Here is a 22,369-nt window from a genome sequence, read left to right on the forward strand (position 1 = left end):
AATGGATTAAAACTACCTGTTGCTAACCCAAGACATACATTTTGAGGTTCTTTGGCAAACCATGGGTACGCAGTATCAAGTTTTTTCCATTCTAAAGAATCTGCAGCATGCGAAAAAAAGTTTTCATTTCTAACTCTTTCTGTGTGATGCTAATACATATCTTTCGCAATCAAGCAGGACATAAACAATCTTTGAAGTCTAGGAATCAACAAAAAATGTCTTAACACTTTTTGGGGTACATTACGCTTATCGAATGTTCATCTTGATTTATAACACACTGGGCATTCATTACATTATGCATACTGCTGCCAGAAGAGAATACAGTCATTCTTACATGTGTGAATGGTATTATAATTGAATCCTAACTCTCGCTTCAATTGCTTCACTTCATAAAAATTATGGGGTAATACGATATCCATTGGAAGAGCCTCTTTATATAAATCGAGCAACATGTAAATGACCTTCACAGAAATATGACATAGAGACTTAATAAGAAGCAACCTCACTGTGAAAGACAACTTACCATGACGCCATGATGAGTGCACCCCTCATATAGTTTTCGCTGTGCATCTTTCCACAATCTTCCAAATTCTGCGCTAGACTCAGATGACGAGTGCACCCCTTCTACATCCCTCACCCCAAACATTCCAGCACCAAGATCACCTAACATCTCCGCCATATCCTCTCAATTATCATTACTATCAACAGATACACCAACATTTATCTCATTTACGTTGATGTCATTGTCTTCCACGATTTGATTTGCCTAGGTGCCAAATCTAATTCCATTCGAAAATGGTTTGCCAAGTAACTCCTACGGTGAGTATATATGGTCGATTTCGTTGACATATAAATGCCCTTCCACTGTCACCAAATTATAAGAACTAAAGTTCTTGCACTTCTTGCACGGACATCTTATAAAATCTCGAGAGCACCCCCATGAGCAAATTCTATAAACAACTTCACCCCTTGTGCATATTCATTTTAGTCTCTACCAAGTCTATCACCTAGTAGCATCCAACTCTTATCCATTGTATTTCTATTACTCGACTACCGTTACAAAAAAAACTCAAAGTCAAATCAAAGTAACAGACAAAATTATGGGTCTTTCCATATTCACTGCTTGTAAGGTACATTCGAGACACTATCATTTATATCGCATATATACTCATTCCAAAACTCTCATGTCAGTCGAAATTTCGACAGCATTTCTCTACAATTCTCCAAGTGTACTAATAGCATAAAGTGCTCAGCCCTATCCATAAGTGAGACACTTTCGGATCACACACCCGAAGAATGCAAGGAAACACTGAACCAAATTCTCAAAAATAACCTAAGAGTTTAGACTGAATATATCTATCATATAGATGATAGAATTCCAAACTGTTTACTTTAGACAATTCAAGAGTTGTACCCAAACATTTTTCACGAACAATAGGATACAACTCTTGAATGAGTCTAAGGTTCAATTAGACAAGAACTCAATCATGCAAACACAATAACAAAAATACTCCATAAAAACTTATACGATATTAGGTAAGTTTGTTTCTATTTAAAAAGTTTTAGGTAAATTCATATTATTTCAATTAGGTAATTTATGGAAATAACACTAATATTTTATTTCAGTTAAAATCTAATAGGAAAATTCGTAGTTGGTTTCTATTTAAATTAGGGTAATCACAATACAAATAACTTAACAAATAAATCTACAAAAACATATAAGTTGAAATGTCCTATTTGGATAAAAGAAAATATACAAATCTCACTAGATTTGCACACTATCAACACAAAAACCTTTCAAATGAAAAACACACTCCCTCTCTAGAATGAAATCTCTCTCTCTCTCTCTACCTCTCACTCTCACTAAGATTGAAACACACACTAAGAGGCAAAAATCTTTCCCCCAACTCTGTTCGAGGCCCACGAAAACCCTTGTGTAATTTTGAAGTCAAAGGAAGTCTGGGCGATTTAAGTTTAATGTTCCCGTTTGAATGAGAAATCTTAAGAATGGCACCATATTCCGCGCACTTAATTTCAACAAAGAACAATTCGAATGAGTTATACTCTGTTCGAACAAATTGAAAAGAATATACCTCAGCATATTCCTTAAACTTTGGTTTGCGTATGTGACATCGCCTATTCAATTTCGTTCGAATGTCGTAAAATTGCATTCGAATTGGGATAGATTCCATGGATTTGGCGGTAATTTTCCCACCAAAAATGTGCCAAATCATTTTCATTCGAATACACTTATCATGCAATAGAGTCTCTCTTCAAACACATTACCAAACTATTCGAATATGATAATATTCCATTTCAATGGAATATTTTCCTTCCAATAAATAACTTGTGCACCTGTATGCACTATATACGATATTATATTTTTGCTAGTATACTACTAACAGTATAGTATAATATTAGCAGTAGTATAATATGACTAGTAATAATTTCGAGATAAATTATTATAACTAGTACTATTATATTATAGTATAATGGACATTAGTATCATATAATTGGTTAGTGTAAGTGTTATAACACATTATGAGTGTTAGTATATAACTAATACTATACTATACTATACTATACTATAACTAGTATAATATGACTAGTACTAATTATAATATAATATTATAACTAGTGCTATAGTACTATAATATAACTAGTATTTTAATTACTATAGTATGATAACACTAGTATAAGCACTAGCTAGTAACATATAAGTTGACATCTTATAATTGGTAAGTAGAACAACTCAATTAATTTGACAAGAATAAAATAACTATATACTATATATATAGTTACATAGTACATAGTTAGATAGTATACTATATAGTAGTATATAGTATTGTATATAGTTACATAGTAGTATATAATGTAGTATGTAGTATATTATATATTTGTTTGATGGTAATATACTATATAGTATAGTACATAGTAGTATGTAGTAGTTTAGTATATAGTACTAGTAGTATATAGTAGTATAATATATAGTTAAATATTATACTATATATATAGTAGACTAATATATATATATATATATGTTTAATGGTAGTATAGTATATAGTAGTTTATAGTAGTATAGTATATAGTTAAGTACTATATTATATAGTATACTTATATAGGCATTCAAACCGAGTACAGGTTTGTTCGAACGGACTGGGATCCTCAACACAAATGAATCATTATATTTTATTCTAGAAGTTTCACGAATCTATGTGTTCAAACGGGATCATACATAGTTTGAACAACTAAATTCTCTGTTCGAACATCCAAATTTATGTTCAAACAAGTCAATTAAAACATATATCTCATTCGAACAGGAAAACATGCATTCGAACGTGACTACTTGATACAAAATACCCAGTTCAAATGTCGAACCATTCACACAAACCGTCGTTCAAAGCCCATTCTCCGTCTTATGCCACCAACTCCGCCATATATCAACCATTTGCTGCCGTCTAAGAGGTATGGCCCATCACACAACGTCTCTATGTGCTTAAAATTTGGATAAAACGAGTTGAAATAGGGTCGGATTTCAAATCCAATCCGACTCCTTTTTTATGTTTTCCGGCCGTCATACATGGCATTTGGCCATAGAATTGGAGTGAAGTTTAGGCTTCACTCCATGTTAATTTTTTTGCTTAAAACCAACAATTATTGATGAATAGTTGGTTTCCACATTCGGTTATGAGTCGACTTAGCCATGGATCTTCATGGATGATCTCGTTCAAATGACTTCAAAGCTGTTCGAATGAGAATTTTCCAAATAGACATTTTTGTCTTCGGTCGTGAAACAACATGTTTGAATGTTAAAAATTGAGCTAACGAATCGTTCGAATAGTTTTTGCTCTCCATTCAAACGGAACATTTGTGTTGTTTGAACTACATATTTATCCGCTCAAATCCGTATTAACCGTTCGAACAAGTCCCGATTTTGTTCGAATGGGTATAAACCATTCAAACATCGATCGATATTGTTCGAATGGTATTATTTGGCGTTCGAATTAAATACCTGGTAGTTCCAATGAAGAAGTTCATGTTCGAATGTGGTAGTTTCTATTCGAACATCACAATATATAATATAATTAGAACTTTCCATTTTATTTATATTCATTGTGTATTTATTTTATGAACAATGAACTAAATGACATACATTGTAAGAAAACATGGGAGAGAGGGCCAACCTAGCGGTGAAGCTAGTGATCAAACTAGGAGGCCGATATTGGTAAAGCGGGAGATCATTATAGAAGACTTCTGTGATTTTTTCTGGGATGGACAAATCCTGTTTTCTGTTATTAGCGATAGAGGATGGGGCTCAATTTGTCAGTAGAGGGGGTGGTCTATCATGACATGGTTAGTGAGTTGTATCAGGCCATGGGTAAGATAAAGGCTAACGAGGAGTTCTTCTCGTTTGTTATTCGGGGAGTGAGTATTACTACCTCAGCAAACATTATCGCTGACTTTCTTGGGATCCCCTGTGAGCTTGGTGCATACCTTGCACAACAACTGGCTGCAGGGACAGATGGTGAAGATGCCATCGAGGATGAGGCTCCAGCAAATGACGATCCCACACTCGATGAGATTTGTTAATTTATGCATGACGATTCGGTTCCTCCATATGATGGCAGCAAGGTGATCAAACATGTTGATTATATTGCATTTTTGTGAATGTTGAATTTGATTGTATCCTATAATATTGATCCGAGGAAACACAAGACTAACTTTAGCATTGAATGAGCTCAATTTATGTTACGGATAGCACGAGGAGAGTCAATTGATCTGCCTTTATACTTCTCCATCTGTATCCGATCTATAGTATTCAAGTGGAGGTAGTCTACCATATGCATTAATAATCTCTAACCTCCTAGTCCAATTGGGGGTTGTGTGCTAATGACAGAGCGAAGACAATTGCAGATCAGGTCCCTTAACAAGATCAGTTTTAGCAAGAGCGAGAGCCACTTGTGGAAGGCTCGCATTAATGTTCCAGCGGCACAAGACAGTGGCACAGAGCGTGATCCAGCTTCTACTGATGCCGATGTTGATAGACAGACTGCATGGGCTACTACCACGAATATGCGATCTCTGCTTGAGGAGTACCATACACTTTTGATCCAGGACATAGAGAGGATTATTGATCCCATCATGGTTCGACAGTAAGAGATTGAGGGATGGGTTACTATGATCTAGAAGGACCTAGATAGTCTTACACAACAATTTTGGTGAAGGCAACAAATCTCTAGTGGGTAATATGGCTATTCTTGGTCTATATATAGGCTTTATAACATTCAATCTCAAAATTAATAAAGAAATTTATTTTTTGTTCTCTTAATTTTTATGTTCATTTATGCATTGTGATGGATTTGCGGAACATTAATAGATTTTTTTATTAATTTAATCAACTTTAAATGAGTTCATTAATAATTTTTTTACTTAAGACTTGTGCAAAAAGTTGAAAATCATACTCCAAATCTAACTCTACTTAGACTCCATACAGTCGAAGTCGGAGTCGGATTTTTTTTTAGTTTTCTAGTTGGAGTCGAAGTTGGCAGTATTGTTAATTGACCAACTATGAATCCAAATCCGCTTTGACTCGCACCATTGGAGTCAAAGCCAGATATTTTTTTTTTTTTTAATTTTCTAGTCAGAGTCGGAGGTGTTGTCTAACTGACCCCAACTCTGACATTATCCCATGACTCTGCTTCGATCTGACTCTAACTTTATCCTCCGACTTCAACTCTAACTCTGATATTGTACATATGCTATAAAAATATGTATTATCTATATATTGATCATATTTATTAGTATAGTTATATAACTAGAACTTATATAGTAAAATTCAATACTATACTAGTATGAACTAATTATTATAAAATAATATACTTATACTATAATATAAATAGACTAATAACTTAATATATGTAAACATCACAGTATTACTACCATACTAATGTAAAATAACATGTGATTAGACACTATAATATAAGTGTAGTATAGAAATAAATTATACACTAGTATATAAATAAGTCTAGTATAATAAGCTAATAATACATATTATTAATTCACTAAAGTATAATAACATGTAATTAGACACTATAAATAATTCTAATATAAAAATAAGTTATAAATAAGTTATATACTAGTATAAAATAATAACATGTAATTAGATACTATAGTATAAGTCTAGCATAGAAATATATTTTTTGTTTTTTATATGAGAAATATGTTTATTTTTTATTTTTTTATGTTTTTAGTAAACTTGAAATTTGAAAGCCAACAAAAAAAGTAATCTATTATATATAAATTTTTGTTTAAATTTGACTAAATATGAAGCTAAAAGAAAAGTCTAAATCCGATTCCATTCCGATAAGTTAGAGCTGAAGTTGGATCAGAGCTTACGAAAGTCGAAATTGAAATTGGAATCCGTATTCAAATTCCGATAAAGTAGTTATCAAATTGAAAAATACTATATACAACCGGGAGAGGGAATCGCGGGGGAACCGTTGCCCATGTGGAAAATGAAATGGCCCCTCCCTACAAACATAGATGGGTTTTGCCCTGAAACCACACAAAACCACATAAAATTGACTCGAAATTTTGCCCTGAAACCACATGAAACATGAACGGGCTTTCAAGAAATCTTGAAACACGTTGAAAAAGAACAAGATCCAAACCCAAACACAATGCATTCAAGTCTCTTAAAAGATAAAAATAGTAAAAAATTTCGTGCAATACAAACCTGTTAATGACAACAATCTAGAGGCCGAGTCTAAAAATGGTGGGAAAAAATGACAGGGAAGGCAGAGACCAAGATTTCGAGGTTGGTAAAAAAGTAGATGTGGTGTCATTGTTCATTGTTCAGCAGCGCCTCGTCCATACCCTTTTCTTTTCTCTGGCTCAACATGTCCAAAATTCTTCTTTGTCTACACCAAGACCCTAACATCACTCGCATGACTCACAGGTTAATGGTCACTCTCCCAGACCTCTTGACCAACTCTTTCATTCCCCCGATCTGTATTTACCTTCGCACTCAGAGCGTCACGCACCCTCTCAGAGAGAGTTTTCTTTGTCTTGAAATTGAAGGAGACGAAAAGAGATATGAACCAGTTTTCTGTCTTTGCTTTCTCATCTGACATGGCAGCCAATTTCCTAGGGGTTGCCCACCCCGATTGCTTGTAGCAAAATTCTATCGAATTTAGGGAATACCGGCTCCAAGACTGTCGATGCTAATCCCAACTCCATATAAAGGAAAATTAGAAAAAAAAAATCACATCCTATTGAGTTTACATTGATTGGCCCCCAATAAAAATTGAGACTATCGGTGCTGATCCCAACTCCATATAAAGGAAAATTAGAAAAACAAAATCACATCTTTTTTTTTTTTTTTTTTAGAAATAAGAACTGACTTGTTTTCACTTCATCAAATTATTTTCACTACAAACCTTGTCTTTTTGAACTAAATGGTTTATATGCTCAGGAACTTCTTCTATCCAACACCTTTCTTCATTTAACTTGAAAGCCAATTTTGCAAGATGGTGTGCCAACTTGTTCCCTTCCCTGTACATAAACTTCAAATCCCAGTGCTTCTTGTTCTTCCACCTGTGCTTTATATCTTCCAAAAGTTGTCCCTTCCACAATTCATCTTCACTTTCAGCTTTGACAGCATCTATTAGCTCCTTTGCATCCCCCTCAATTATCACATCCTGGATATCCATTTCAGAACAAAGATCCATTGTTCTCCAAAGGGCATTAAACTCTGCAATGAAAGGGGAATCTACAGACCCTCTTGAACCACACAGTGATGCTACTACCTCCCACTTGCTATCCCTGACCACAATACCCATCCCCATCTTCTGTTGTTCCTTATTAATAGCCCCATCGAAATTGGCTTTAAACTATTTCCCTTCAGGTCTCTTCCAACTCTCCCCCTAACACCCACTGTAGTCTGTTTCAAACTTTTCCCCCTTATCTAGTTTGCACTACGAAACTCTTCAAGCCCCCCAATTGCTAATTGTACAACTCTACCAGGGCTAGTAAATTTGTTTTCAAACACAAAATTATTCCTTCTATGCCATATACTCTTCATTATCATCACTATTTATTCTAACTTTTCTGTTTGTATCTTTTTACACATTTCTATCCACAAATGTATAAAGTCCCCACCACCTATTGGCCACTTATAAACAGGGCTTTTAATCTCCCCCCATACATCCATTGTTGCATGGCAGTTCCATAAAACATGTTCTATGGTTTACATTCATTAGCCCCTAATAAAAATTGAGTCGTGTTACACTTATCAAAGGTAGCCTGACAAATATTTTCGAGAAGGTTATTTGGCTTTTATTTATTTTATACATATATTTTTATACCCTGAAATATTGAAAACAAAATTACATCATCATTAAAAAAATACTTATTTAATTATTATGAAAAAAAAAAGGGGGACAAACCCTCGATGGGTTTAGTATTTTCCATAAAAAATCATGGTTCCGTGCTTGCTAGTAGAAGATCTTTTGGTGAAATGATTTGAGGCAAGAAATCTTTTTGCATGGATCCACCCGCAGTAGACGACATCCATGCTACCGATCGAGTCATCCACGTTGTTTATCCAAAGGGATGGTAATTTGAATTGCATGCCATCAACTCATCCAAGGCCCAGCTTTGTCTTGGTGTTCTGTCATTATCATCAGGTTCCACCTGCCGTATCTTCCCCTTTTCGCTGGCAAGCATGGAATCTGCAAACGCTACAAGAAAGAGTAGCGTTTTGAATGATTTCACATCACCTGTATCCTCTACCCTTTTTGTTTTGGAAAATGATGTAAGGATAATATTTTTCACAATATTTTATATAATTCTATTTTAAATAAAGAGCATTTTTATCTTATAAAAAGAACATTATTTTATAAAAATATCTTTATTTTATAATATTATTATGAAATATATTATAAAAATATATTACGTGTATTTTTAATACATTCATTAATATATGCTTTTAAAAGAAGGATAAAGAAAATTTAAAAGAAGGTTTGGTTGGTGATAGAGGTGAGAATTAAGAAGGGTAGTTGTAGGGGGTACCATATTAATGAACAAATCTTATCAGTACCTGTCACCCGTACCTGGACGGATCCGTCTTGTTCGTTCCGAAGGTGTATGAACAAATCTTAGTGCTGGTCGAACTCCTACTCAATTTCAGCGTCCTAGCTAACTTTACACCATTTCCTCCCTCCACAATACATTGGTACTCTCTCTCTCTCTCTCTCTTTCTCTCTCTCGTTTTAGGACATTTTCACAAAGAGATCTGCATGTGGGTTCAAACTTTGTTAACTTCTATGTATAATCTCGGCAAGCATTCACTTCATCTGGAAACTTTGCATATTACATATTTGATATGGCTAATCCGGTCCATCCCCATGTCAAGGGTAATTTGCTCTGTAAAAGGGCATAAGGTTTTGCCGAGTGAAAAGTGATACATTCATGATCAGAAATCTAATACCAAAATAATGACATGTAGATCGAGTAAATCATCACGAGTCGGCCTTGAGGTTTTCCACTTTGACTATATTGAAAGAAGAATTCGCAAGGCTTTCCATATGCAAAACATTAGGTTGGAATGGACTAACTGCATGAGATAGTTGTGGACTAGATGATAACTTTGAAAAGTGACTGAGTTATACCATAGATTTGGACATTTGCAAGGTTAATAGGGCTTTGGTTCGACCTTAATTTGATCCATTAGTTTTATTGTTTGTGTCATGTCCTTGTGATGCTTGGGAATGAAATGAGAATTATGTGAGTAGTAGTAAGATGTTTTGTTAATAGTAATGAGATAGACGTTTGAGTTAAGTATTTATTGGATTTTGAAAAAGTAGAGAAAAAAAAGTTAAATATAAAATATTATAAAGTTAAAATATTATTATATTATTATTTTTGTTTTAAGATTTGAAAAAATTGAATTGTTTTGTGTTTGGGAAAGTTGTAATAATCGATTAGTTTGAAATGTAATTTTAAGAGGTGTGATCACCAAACGATGTATTCCTTGGAATGACACACTTTCCATGGTGATGGTTCCTATGGGAGATGATGGTTAAGGAAATGTCAAGAGACAACTTTTTTATTTAGTCGAAAGGTTGTGCATGACTTGTGAAGTGTTAAAAGACAGAACCTTTTGATTTAGTCAAAAGGTTGTGTCACTTCTTAAGGTTGTCTCATTTGTCAACCGGTGTATGCTGGCTTATAAATAGGAGTCATTGTTGCATAAATTCATTCACTCAATTCTATTTGCACATCACCAACTTACGGGATAAATATCCTCATGGGAGTGTCACCATATTGTCAAATCTCATTTTCTATTTGTTCTTCATAATTCTACATGAAAAAGTTTGTGTTTAAATGATGTTTGAGAAGAAAATGAAATAAGATGAGATGAAATAAAATAAAAATTATTTCCAAACATGCCATAAAACTCCTTTAATAAATTGTTGACGTGGGGTTGACTCGAAAACACCTATTTTAACCTATTTTGATTTTTGTAATGTGAAGGGGTTAAATCAATCCAGATTATTGACTCGAGTCATATCTTATAAGCATAAATTGTTGCCAATCATGTACAGTTATATTAAGATTATTGACAAAATCAATAATAATAACTAATAAATATAAACTTACTTTTCATTTCACATCTACATTTAAATAATATTAAAATCTGATTCATTTTACTGCAATACTTTTCATTTTAGAGATATGATATACATCAGCCTACACTCTCCACACACCATGATTTCAATTTTTTTTTTTTTTAACTCAATACACTAAGTGTGTTGAGGCTGATGTAAACAGTAGGCTGATGTAAATATTTTTCCTTCATTTTATGTTTGGTTGTTGAACCAAACTCAACTAATCTTAAACCAATCATTGATGAAACCCTCCACTTTTTTAATTTCCTATAAAAAAGTTAAACTCATATCAACATACTTCATATATTTCAACCTAAAAAGTTAAACCCATATCAACCTTAAAAAGTTAAACTCATCTCAATAAAACCCACAAAATATTACTGCTCACAACTCAACTCAACTCATCTCATCTCAACATCAAACACACAGCAGTACAAGGGTACTTTTCAAGTTTTAAGGTTAGATTGGTAGAAACATAATTTTAGTTTACGAGTTGTTCAGGTTAAATAGCAAATTGACCTATATTATATTGTCCCATTTATTAATTGCAGCCAATCGAGTTAGCATGATCCAACCCGAACCCAAAAGTCCTAAATCCTAATATTTTTTTATAAAATTTCAGAGACCTCTATCGAAGTAATGGAGCAATATACAGAAGAATTACTTTCAAAGGGTTTATTGCAGAGTGAAGATTTGTACCGGGTACCTACCATTCTCCTAATTATATAATCTTCTTGGTCTGCTTTTGTTGTTTAAAATTATCATCTCATTCCTCAATGATATCACAGTATATCTTGGAGACGAGTGTGTACCCACGTGAACCAGAACCTCTCAAGGAGCTAAGGCATGTCACTGCTGGCCACCCTCGGTAATTGTTCTCGTTTCTATCTAACTTGGTGCTACTTCTTTCTCCTTGCTGACCCCTCAGAGCAATTGATCTAATATTCCCTTGATAAAGAAAAACCAAAAATGATGAGAGAATTAGGAGTACTTCATACTCCTGATAAGATGATTTCAATTATAAACTGCTTGCCTTGTAAAATAAATGTGATTGCAATTCGAAAAGGGTGATCATAGTTTGAGAGTGCAAAATAAATGTGCTCGATCGCCGGTTTAGTCATACTTGTGCTTGAATTCTTCACTGATTAGGTGTGATGAGTCTCATCGATCAATGTAAGAATTAGGAATTCATTGTCCAACTTGTCCTAAAATGAGTATTATGGCAAAAAACAAGAAGAAAACGAGGGGAAATTTATTCAATACTCACATATGGTGCCTCCACAGGCTGACATCCGATCCAACAGTCATACTTGTTTAAAGCATCAAATCATCAATTGGCCTTTTCTTCATCTCTCATAATCCATAAAGATTATTCGATTGTCATTTTCTAGTGCTAGGTTTGCTACTTCACCAGATGCAGGTCAATTGGTGGCTATGCTGTTAAAGTTGGTGAATGCAAAAAAGACTATTGAAGTTGGAGTTTTCACAGGATACTCTCTTCTCCTGACTGCTCTTACAATTCCAGAGGATGGCAAGGTTTGAATTTATCATTTTCAGTATCTTTTACTAAACTATCAAGGTACTTACAATTTGCAGTATTTTTACAGATCATAGCCATAGATGTAAATCGGGAGACATTTGAAATTGGATTGCCAATTATTAAGAAAGCTGGTGTTGCAGATAAAATTGATTTCATCGAGTCCGAGGCTGTACCAGCTCTTGATCAACTATTACAAAATGTGAGCATGAGCTTCTTTCTTCATCTTCTTCTTTCTTGCATTTTTTAACATGGAACCTCGTCAAGACATGGTTCTTCAGATCCATTCTTTGGGATGAGATCCTTTTTTCAGTTTAGACCCCGTTTGAATACAAAAATGGTTTTATCTCATCTCATCTCATCATTACAAGTTTTTCAAATTCTCACACAAAATATAATAAATAATTCAACTTTTTCAAATCCTAAAACAATAATAATATTAAAAAATAATATTCTACCAATATTTTATTTAATTTTTAACTTTTATCTAAAACCATCTCATTTCATCTCACTATCTAAACGGGATTTAATCTTCTTTTGTGCTTGTTGGTTTACTTCCCACAGTAAGTTCTTCACTATCATAGTTTTCCCTATTTTGGGGGGATTTGGTATTGCAGCCTGAGAATGAAGGGACTTTCGACTTTGCTTTTGTTGATGCGGACAAGGGTAATAATTGGAACTACCATGAGAGAATGATGAAACTACTGAAAGTGGGTGGGGTGGCTGTCTACGATAACACACTCTGGTTAGGAACAGTTATAATGTCTGATGAGTTGACTCCAGAGCACTTGAAACTGGGGAAGCAGCCGATAATTGAGTTCAACAAATTAGTGGCAGCTGATCCTCGTGTCCAAATGTCACATGCTTCCGTAGGTGATGGCATGGCAATCTGCACTCGTCTCTACTGAACTTTTTCTCCAAACCTCTCTGCATTTTTACTTGTAAGCATTTACTTATCATGAAGAACTGTTTTGTGGTTAAGAAACCAGAATAAGCAGAGGTTTTAATAAAACAGATGGGTTCACCCATTTCTGTGTTTAGCATTGCTAATGTCAAAGCCAGTTTTATTGTCAAAATAACTAAAAATTAGTCATATTTCTTATTTGGGGTCTAAATTACATGATTTTTCAACAGCAGACCCCACTAAATTCAAGGAAGTACAGGATATCAGTTGGTAATTGTTGAACTTAAAATTCTTTTCTTTCCTTTTTTTTTTTTTCAACCAATTTGCTATAGGAATCTATTGTACCAGACGCCACATCTCTCTTTGGGAAAATGATATTGTTCCATATTATAGGACCAGGTCTTTGCGTGGATCCAATTTGATCATGCTTTATGACAGTTTAGTAACTGAATCACCAGTAAATTAAGAAAGAAAGGAACATGTTTGTGTTCATCATCTCATTAATCGGTACATACAAAATTGCAATGAAGTAAGAAGCCGGCATGACAAATTCTTGCTGGTGTAGGCAAGCTGCGATCATATTGGAGCAACTCTTTCCATTTTCATCGAAGCGACGAGGTTGGAGTCTAATGAAAATAACCCAGGACCTGTCCGCCCACATTCCTTTTAATGGCCTCTTCATGATCCAAAACGCCATCTGGAGTCGTGATCACAACATAACCCCACTGCACACACACAGAGAGAGAGAGAGAAGACAATGAAACGAGTTTGAAGAAAGTAAAATTTCATCCTTTGGCAAAGAAGATCTATTAAACAAAACATATAGACAGCCCTTCTTCCACAAACCTTTTGCAAGCTATAACAGTCAAATGATAACAAAAAATAAAATCAGGTTCTTGGATATCAATGTTAACGAACCTGATGTGTTGGAAGCATACGCAATCTGTAACCTTCAAGATCCCTCGCCTTGATATCCTGCCTGTAAGTGAGAGCTCGGCAATCCTTAATCCTGCCTTGTAGTTCAACTGTTATCCTCCCCACTCTATGTGGATCGTAAACCTGAAAATTCTTTATGTACCCTGCAAGTAATTGTACAACTTAAAGAAACTGGATAGGCCCATAAAAAACAAACTAGTCATTCTATAACATGCAAAAGATAAACCAATAGGCTAAAAAAATGGAGGAACAGGAATAATTTGTAGTTCTTCAGCAAACTTCGAGGAGAAAAATGAAAATCTATAGCAACTGCTCTGAACCATGCGTGGTAAAGGTTCACTTATCTAGTGTAAGATGGTTCGGCTCAAAAATTTCCCAAGTGTCCCAACCCGCCCTTAGCAGCTAGAGATGCTGTTTGACATATACGCCCAACAGAGATTTGTGCACATGAGAGAAAATTATATGTAGAAATCATATGTTGAGACCCTTGGGACAACCAGAAATCTACAAATTATAAAAATAACATCTTGGGAAGAAAATCACCCACCTTTATCAAAAATAGACAATTAAAAGTTTGACCTTCAAAGAAACAACTCCTGGTATCTTCCCCTTTTATATCCTTGCAAAGCTAGCACTGATGCCCAAATTGTAGAATACAATGAGAAGTACAAACTTTGGAATTGCACTATGCCACTTACCCTGACCCAAGATGTTTCATGAATTCTATTATAGTTACAGACTATTTTTTTTTATAAGTAGTTACAGACTCTTAACCATTCGTCCATAATTTAATTTGTTTATTTATTGAGTTTCTGCTAAGCTAGAGTCTCTAATTTCCAGAAAAGCTTCCAGAGATTTCTAAAGACTGAATGCCTACCTTGGCACTTTATACAAACCACTTCAATGTCCCCTCCGTCAAAGATATTGAAAATAATGACGAAAGTCATGAGTTCAGAAAAATTATAACAATTCAAGTGGAAGCTTAGTTTAGATCCATTTCAGTAAAGATAATTTCAAGATCAATGGAAACATAGTTCCTAAACCTTACATGCTTGGCTCAAGGAACAACAACAACAGTTCGGTATAAAATAAACAGTAAACACTGTGTTAATTATCTTTACTGAAATGGATCTAAACTAAAGAAAGGATATGCTATGATTCCCATTCAACCACCGGATAGGGAAAAAAAAGACTGAAGTTGCATCGATGGTCAACAAAAATTTTTTTTATCAGTTTTTTTTTTTTTTCTTTTTGATACCAAAACTCAACCATTTTGTCAAAGTAGAGAATTGATACCATATCAGCCCTTTAAACAGAGTCCAGGCAATTTTTTCCCAAAAAACTAATGAATCCATGAATTAGAACCATATAAAGCAAAAAAACAAGACCCAGATCGGCAATAAAAGTATAAAGCTATAGCTTTACCTCGATCTTTCATGATATTGAGAAAAGAAGACATGACTGTGGAGATGGGCTTCAATTCCACTGATGCTTTTCCTCTCCGCTCTGCATTCACCATTGCTCTCAAAGCTTCATTCAATATCCTCCTCCCCATTTCCTTTTGTGCTTCGTGAACCCTAAACCCCAATGTCGGCAGGCACATTGCATTCAGTGAATATGGATTTACAAAGCAGTGAAATTTTGGATATTTCATTGAATATCAGAGTCATTTACTATTCTCAGCATGTGCTTTTAGAAGATTAAGACTACCTACTTCAAACCCAAATATTTAAAGCTTGACTAACTCTATTCTTTGAACTCTGTTCTGGGAGCTGCTACAGTTTAGATACTGAAATGGAATATTTCAGTACCAATCTGTAGTGGTGTACCTTTTCGGGATTACACAATACATATATACATATATATATATATAAAGTTTATCTTTTAATAAAATAAAAACAATAATTAAGAGCAAGCACATGCCCCCATCTTTGTTTACCTTGGTCCAAATAAGTACACAGCAATAATCAGATTTATGTAACACAAACAGGCCCCATTTTGATTCTCATTTAATCAGTTTTATGTAACACAAACTGATCTACAAAGGGCTGTGGGCAAGCTTATTAGATAGTGTACACAAGGCCCAACTCCCAGCTCCAAAAGCCCATGATCAAGATATCAAAGCCCATGATCAAGATGCAAACTGCCTCCACCTTACCAATACAAGTCGTCCAGACACATTGCATAAAAGAGAAAAGGGATGATTACATTTGTATCCCTTATTGTTTTATTTCATTTATTGTAAATACCTTTAGATAAATGAGCTGTATTCTATTTTTAGGAAAAGGCAATTCTGTTAGGTTGTTAGGGAAAACCATGTATAAGAGGACTTGCTGTACATTCCTTGATACACACATTTTACAGAAATAACAGAGCACTGAGAATATTCATTTACTTACACCTGCTGTGCACTTGCTCTCTGCACGTTAGTGCCTTCTTCTCCATTTTATTCATTTACTTACATGGTATTAGAGCCTGAGAGCACAATTTCATGGCCAAACTTTCTGAACACTCTGCCGATACTACCTCCCATCACTCTGATTCTCACTCAATTCACTCAAACCAAAATGCAAACACCTTTCATGCCAACAATATGGCTCGTTTCTTGAACCTCAGTGACCACGGCAACCCATTCCGCCTTGACAATGGCGATAACCCTGCCGTCATTCTTGTGACTGACCTGCTCACCGCAGACAACTACGCCACCTGGTCGCGCGCCATGCGTCGCGCTCTTCGTGCCAAAAATAAGGTGGGTTTCATCACCGGTGATATCCCACGACCCCACGACCCAGATGACCCCTTGCTTGCCCTTTGGGAACGTTGCAACGACATGGTCGTTTCCTGGATTCAAAATTCTATCAGTTCTTCCATTAAATCAAGTGTTGTGTTCGTTGATGATGCACGCGATATCTGGATTGATCTCCAGCACCGCTTCTCTCAACAGAATGGACCACGCATATTTCAACTCAAGAAGACTCTTGCTAGCCTCCTTCAAGAACAAGAATCTGTAAGTGTTTACTATAGTAAACTCAAAACATTATGGGATGAGCTGTCCATTTATGATCCTATTCCCGTTTGCAACTGTGGTACAATGTCAACTCTTCTGGATCGTTACCAACGTGACTGTGTTTTCCAATTCTTAATGGGTTTGCATGATAGTTATTCTAATGCCCGTGACCAGATCATGCTATTAGATCCCATACCTCCTGTTACTAAGGTTTTTTCACTGATACAACAGCAAGAAAGACAGCATCAACTTACCCACCATCCACCATCCCCTGATTCAATGGCCCTCGCCATTAAGAAGCCTCTTTACCCTAAAAAATTCTCACCCCAACCATGGCCTAACCAGAAAAGAGACCGACCATTTTGCACTCACTGCAAAATTACAGGCCATACACTTGAAACTTGCTTTAAAGCTGGCAATGCTGAAGCACCTCTGTGTGCTCACTGCCATTTGTTTGGTCACACAGCCGACAAATGCTACAAATTACATGGCTACCCTCAAGGCCACAAACTTTCCAACAAACCTTCCCACAATGCTGTTTTTTCTGCTCAATCCTCCATATCTCCTTTCCCACAGCATGAGGAAACCAGTGATGAAAAAGTGGGTTTCACTAAGGCACAATTTCAGCAACTAATAGCTTTGCTTCAACCAAAGGAGTCTTCCATTGCTACTCATCATTCGGCTAACCAGATTCAGTCCAAGTTACCTCTTACTTCCACCTTCTCTGGTATATCTTTTTCCCTCTCTACATACACACACAATGCACTACCATCCAACATTTTTCCTTGGATAATAGACACGGGTGCAACAGACCACATGGTCTGCTGCCCCTCCATGCTCACTTCTGCCACAACACTTGTTTCTCAATCTGTGAAATTACCCAATGGAACTGAAGTTCCTGTCTCACACATTGGTCATGTTCAGGTCACAGATTCCATATGCCTTACTGAGGTTTTATGCATTCCTTCCTTCACCTTTAATCTTCTTTCAGCAAAGAAACTTGCTACTTCTCACACTTGCTGCCTCATATTTTTTTCTGATTTCTGCTTTATCCAGGACCTTCTCTCTTGGACAACGATTGGGAAGGGTGAAGTAAGGGATGGCCTCTACCACTTGCTCCAAACTAAAGTCTCTCCTTCAAGTCTAGCCTCCACACTTTCACAGTTTTCCAACAACATTTCCACTGTTTCAGCATCTGTTTTAAACAATGTTGGTGTCCTTGACCTTTGGCACTGTCGCATAGGTCATCTATCTTCTTCTTGTCTTAGTTTAATTACTGATCCTATTGTAAAGAACAATACCTCTTCTCTTAATGGTAAGCCTTGCTACATTTGTCCAATGGCTAAAATGCGTCGTCTTCCTTTCCCTACTAGTCAACATAAAACATCCCATTCTTTTGAGATAATACATTGTGATTTATGGGGACCATGCTCAACAACCGCATATGATGGATCCAAATATTTTTTAACTATAGTAGATGACCTTACTAGATGTACATGGTTATACCTCCTTCAAAATAAATCTGAAACCAGAAAATGTATTGAAACCTTTTACAATCTTGTTCAAACTCAATTTAATCTTAAAATTAAAATTTTAAGAAGTGACAATGGGGGTGAATTTCAAATGACTGAATTTTTTAACACCAAGGACATCATTCACCAGAAAAGTTGTGTTGCCACCCCCCAACAAAATGGGATTGTAGAAAGAAAACATCAACACTTGTTAAATGTGGCTCGTGCATTGAAGTTTCAAGCCGGTCTTCCACTTGAATATTGGAATGACTGCGTTTTAACAGCCACTTATTTGATTAATAGAACACCTAGTCCACTTCTTCAAAACAAAACACCATATGAGCTTTTATTTAACTCTCCACCAACTTATGCTCATATGAAAATTTTTGGATCCCTATGTTTTGCTTCTACCCTTTCTCATGGTAGGAAGAAGTTTGATCCTCGTGGTCGCATATGCATTTTTCTTGGCTACCCATTCGGTATTAAGGGTTACAAACTCCTTGACCTTAAAACCAAAACTACCTTCATTTCTAGGGATGTTGTGTTTCATGAATCCATCTTCCCTTTCCATTCATTACCCTCACTCACTACTTCCACCACTGACCCTTCAAATCTGGTTTTCACCAAGCCTTTATCTGACTTTCTAGATTTTCCAGCTTCACATTCTACTTCTGACCTCACAGCACATGCAAATCCTGATGCTCCTTCATCTCCCATTTCACAATCTGATTTCCCCTCCCACCAAGACCCCCATATTCATACTTCCCCAATTTCAGTTTCCACTCCCACTCCTCTTCTTCGCAGGTCCACTAGACTACGGAAAGCACCTCAATACTTGCAAGATTTTCACTGCAAGCAGGCCTCCCTCCACGAGCCAGCCCAATCATTGTCCAATTCCTGCACAGACATAACTGGTACATCTCACCCTCTAGCTAAATATATATCTTATCAGAAATTTAGTCCTTCTTTTAGAACTTTTTCAACCTCCATTTCTACTATTTCTGAACCAGCCACTTATAAACAAGCAATAAAACACCCTGGTTGGTGCCAAGCTATGGAAGCTGAATTACATGCCTTAGAACAAAACCAAACTTGGCTTCTCACTGATTTACCCCCTGGAAAACAAGCCATTGATTGCAAGTATGTATACAAAATTAAGTTCAACTCTGACGGGTCAATTGAAAGGCTAAAAGCAAGACTTGTTGCCAAAGGTTTTACACAACTAGAAGGGATAGATTACACAGAAACCTTTTCTCCCGTTGCCAAATTGGTAACTGTCCGGGTTCTACTTTCTGTGGCAGCAATACAAGGCTGGTCCTTACATCAATTTGATGTCCACAATGCTTTTCTCCATGGTGATTTAGATGAGGAGATTTACATGAGAAAACCCCCGGGTTACACTAAAAGTGAACCTCATCAAGTTTGTAAACTTGTTAAAAGCCTTTATGGCCTTAAACAAGCTTCAAGGCAATGGCACTCCAAGTTTTCTTCTTCTCTTATTGCTTTTGGGTTCAAGCAATCTAGGGCAGACTATAGTCTCTTCACTAAAGCAGATGGTACCTCTTTTACTGCCTTATTAGTGTATGTTGATGATATTATTGTGGCTGGAAACTGTCCAACTTCCATTGCATCTTTGAAAAAATTTCTGCACACCCAATTTAAGATTAAAGATCTTGGTTACTTACGTTACTTTCTTGGTTTAGAAGTTGCACAATCCTCTAAAGGAATACATTTGTGTCAAAGAAAGTATGCATTAGACATACTTTCAGGTTCGGGTTCTCTTGGATGTAAGCCACTCAAACTGCCTCTTGAACAAAATTTTAAGCTGAGTAAAGATTCTGGGCAGCCTCTTTCAGACCCCACTCCATATCGTAGACTTGTTGGACGTTTATTATATCTCACAATCACAAGACCCGATATAAGCTTCACTGTCCAGCTTTTGAGCCAATTCATGGATCACCCCACAACTGCACACCTGTCCACAGCACACAAGCTCCTTCGATATCTCAAGACAGCTCCTGGTCAAGGAATATTATTGCCCTCCACATCTCAGTTACAACTTAGAGCATATTGTGATTCAGACTGGGCCTCATGCCCCAACACACGTCGATCCGTCACGGGTTATTGTATTTTTCTTGGAGACTCTCTTATTTCTTGGAAAACCAAGAAACAAACAGTGGTTTCCCGCTCTTCCGCTGAAGCTGAGTATCGTTCCATGGCTTCCACTTGTTCTGAAATTACTTGGATCAGATTTTTACTAACTGATTTGCAGGTCTCACATCCCCAGGGTGCCCTGCTCTATTGTGACAATCAAGCGGCTTTACACATCGCCGCCAATTCCGTATTTCACGAAAGAACAAAACATATAGAGCTGGATTGTCATCTCATCAGAGACAAGATTCAAGAGGGCAGTATCATTACCTCTCATGTTCCCTCACACGCTCAACTGGCAGACATCTTCACCAAAGCTTTACCAGCCCATGTCCTACAGCTGCACTTATCCAAGATGGGAGTAGTAAATCTCTACTCTCCATCTTGCGGGGGGCTATTAGATAGTGTACACAAGGCCCAACTCCCAGCTCCAAAAGCCCATGATCAAGATATCAAAGCCCATGATCAAGATGCAAACTGCCTCCACCTTACCAATACAAGTCGTCCAGACACATTGCATAAAAGAGAAAAGGGATGATTACATTTGTATCCCTTATTGTTTTATTTCATTTATTGTAAATACCTTTAGATAAATGAGCTGTATTCTATTTTTAGGAAAAGGCAATTCTGTTAGGTTGTTAGGGAAAACCATGTATAAGAGGACCTGCTGTACATTCCTTGATACACACATTTTACAGAAATAACAGAGCACATTTAATCCCAAAATTCCTTGATACACACATTTTACAGAAATAACAGAGCACATTTTAGGTTGTTAGGTTGTACATTCCTTGATACACATTTAATCCCAAAATTCGGAATTCATCACAAAGTCTAAAACCCATCACAACCGGATCAATACCAAAGTCAAACTACAGTGTTCATTAATCATTAGACTCCAAACATTGAGAGGAACAAATGGATTTCACCTTGTCTTAAAATTTGATGAGGAACGGAGAGGCGATGCTGAGATGCGGTGGTGGGCAGTGGAGCGGCCGAGTGGCCACGGGTGGCTGAGAAATTGCAACAACGGGCAATGTTAGCTGTAAACAGATGTACACATATATATGTATATGTATATACATAGAGAGAGATAGAGAGAGAGGGCTAACCTTGTATGATGCCTGACTGCGGGAGAAGCTGGCCGCTGTGGGGGTGGCGAGCTGCGGAGGAGCGGCGGTCGGGACTGAGGTTAGGGTTAAATACTTGGGACTTGGGAGTGTAAAATGAAGACTGCAAAACGAGTATCTGATAATGATACGCAATTACCTAATTGTAAGTTTTTTAGAGAAATTTACAAAGCTGCCACTGACTCACAGTGTAAATGCCAGATAAGAATTAAGATTGATGTTGGTTGTTATTAGTCAAGTTTGGATATTAAGATGGGATTAGAGGGTTTTAATTGAAAGTTAAATAAAATATTATTATATTATTATTATTTTAGAAATTGAAATAGTTGAATTGTTTATTATATTTTGTGTGAGAATTTGAAAAAATTATAATAATGAGATGAGATAAGATGAAATCGTTTCTGTTTCTAAATGGATAGTCTATGGTATTTGGTGAGAAAGGAACTCTAGCCTCCTGCCTCTTTCATGGTCGAGTTCTTGATGTTGCTAATGTTACAGCATCCTCAATGGATTAGCTAATGCT

At 36.1% G+C, this 22,369-nt stretch overlaps 2 protein-coding genes across 3 annotated transcripts; one reads left to right on the top strand and one right to left on the bottom strand.

Moving 5' to 3' along the window:
• Window positions 1-9,047: 9,047 nt before the first annotated feature.
• On the top strand, window positions 9,048-13,247 carry LOC108989769 (probable caffeoyl-CoA O-methyltransferase At4g26220). 2 transcript variants are annotated; one of them, XM_035694982.1, is made up of 6 exons: window positions 9,048-9,235; window positions 11,293-11,372; window positions 11,459-11,538; window positions 12,068-12,206; window positions 12,278-12,409; window positions 12,825-13,247. In XM_035694982.1, the coding sequence occupies exons 2-6, from the start codon at window positions 11,310-11,312 to the stop codon at window positions 13,113-13,115; spliced, it is 705 nt and encodes a 234-aa protein (XP_035550875.1). In that variant the 5' UTR covers window positions 9,048-9,235; window positions 11,293-11,309; the 3' UTR covers window positions 13,116-13,247. The 2 variants fall into 2 exon arrangements, with proteins under 2 accessions (XP_035550875.1, XP_018819048.1); XM_018963503.2 differs by having other exon boundaries at window positions 9,050-9,235; window positions 12,062-12,206.
• A 326-nt stretch (window positions 13,248-13,573) lies between these two features.
• LOC108989768 (40S ribosomal protein S15a-5) lies at window positions 13,574-21,966 on the bottom strand. Its single transcript, XM_018963501.2, has 5 exons — window positions 21,829-21,966; window positions 21,646-21,729; window positions 15,473-15,624; window positions 14,030-14,190; window positions 13,574-13,836 (listed from the first exon to the last, which is right to left on the bottom strand). The coding sequence occupies exons 3-5, from the start codon at window positions 15,600-15,602 to the stop codon at window positions 13,738-13,740; spliced, it is 390 nt and encodes a 129-aa protein (XP_018819046.1). The 5' UTR covers window positions 15,603-15,624; window positions 21,646-21,729; window positions 21,829-21,966; the 3' UTR covers window positions 13,574-13,737.
• Window positions 21,967-22,369: the final 403 nt, after the last annotated feature.

This window comes from Juglans regia, chromosome 10 (assembly GCF_001411555.2).
Source record: "Juglans regia cultivar Chandler chromosome 10, Walnut 2.0, whole genome shotgun sequence".
NCBI lineage: Eukaryota > Viridiplantae > Streptophyta > Magnoliopsida > Fagales > Juglandaceae > Juglans > Juglans regia.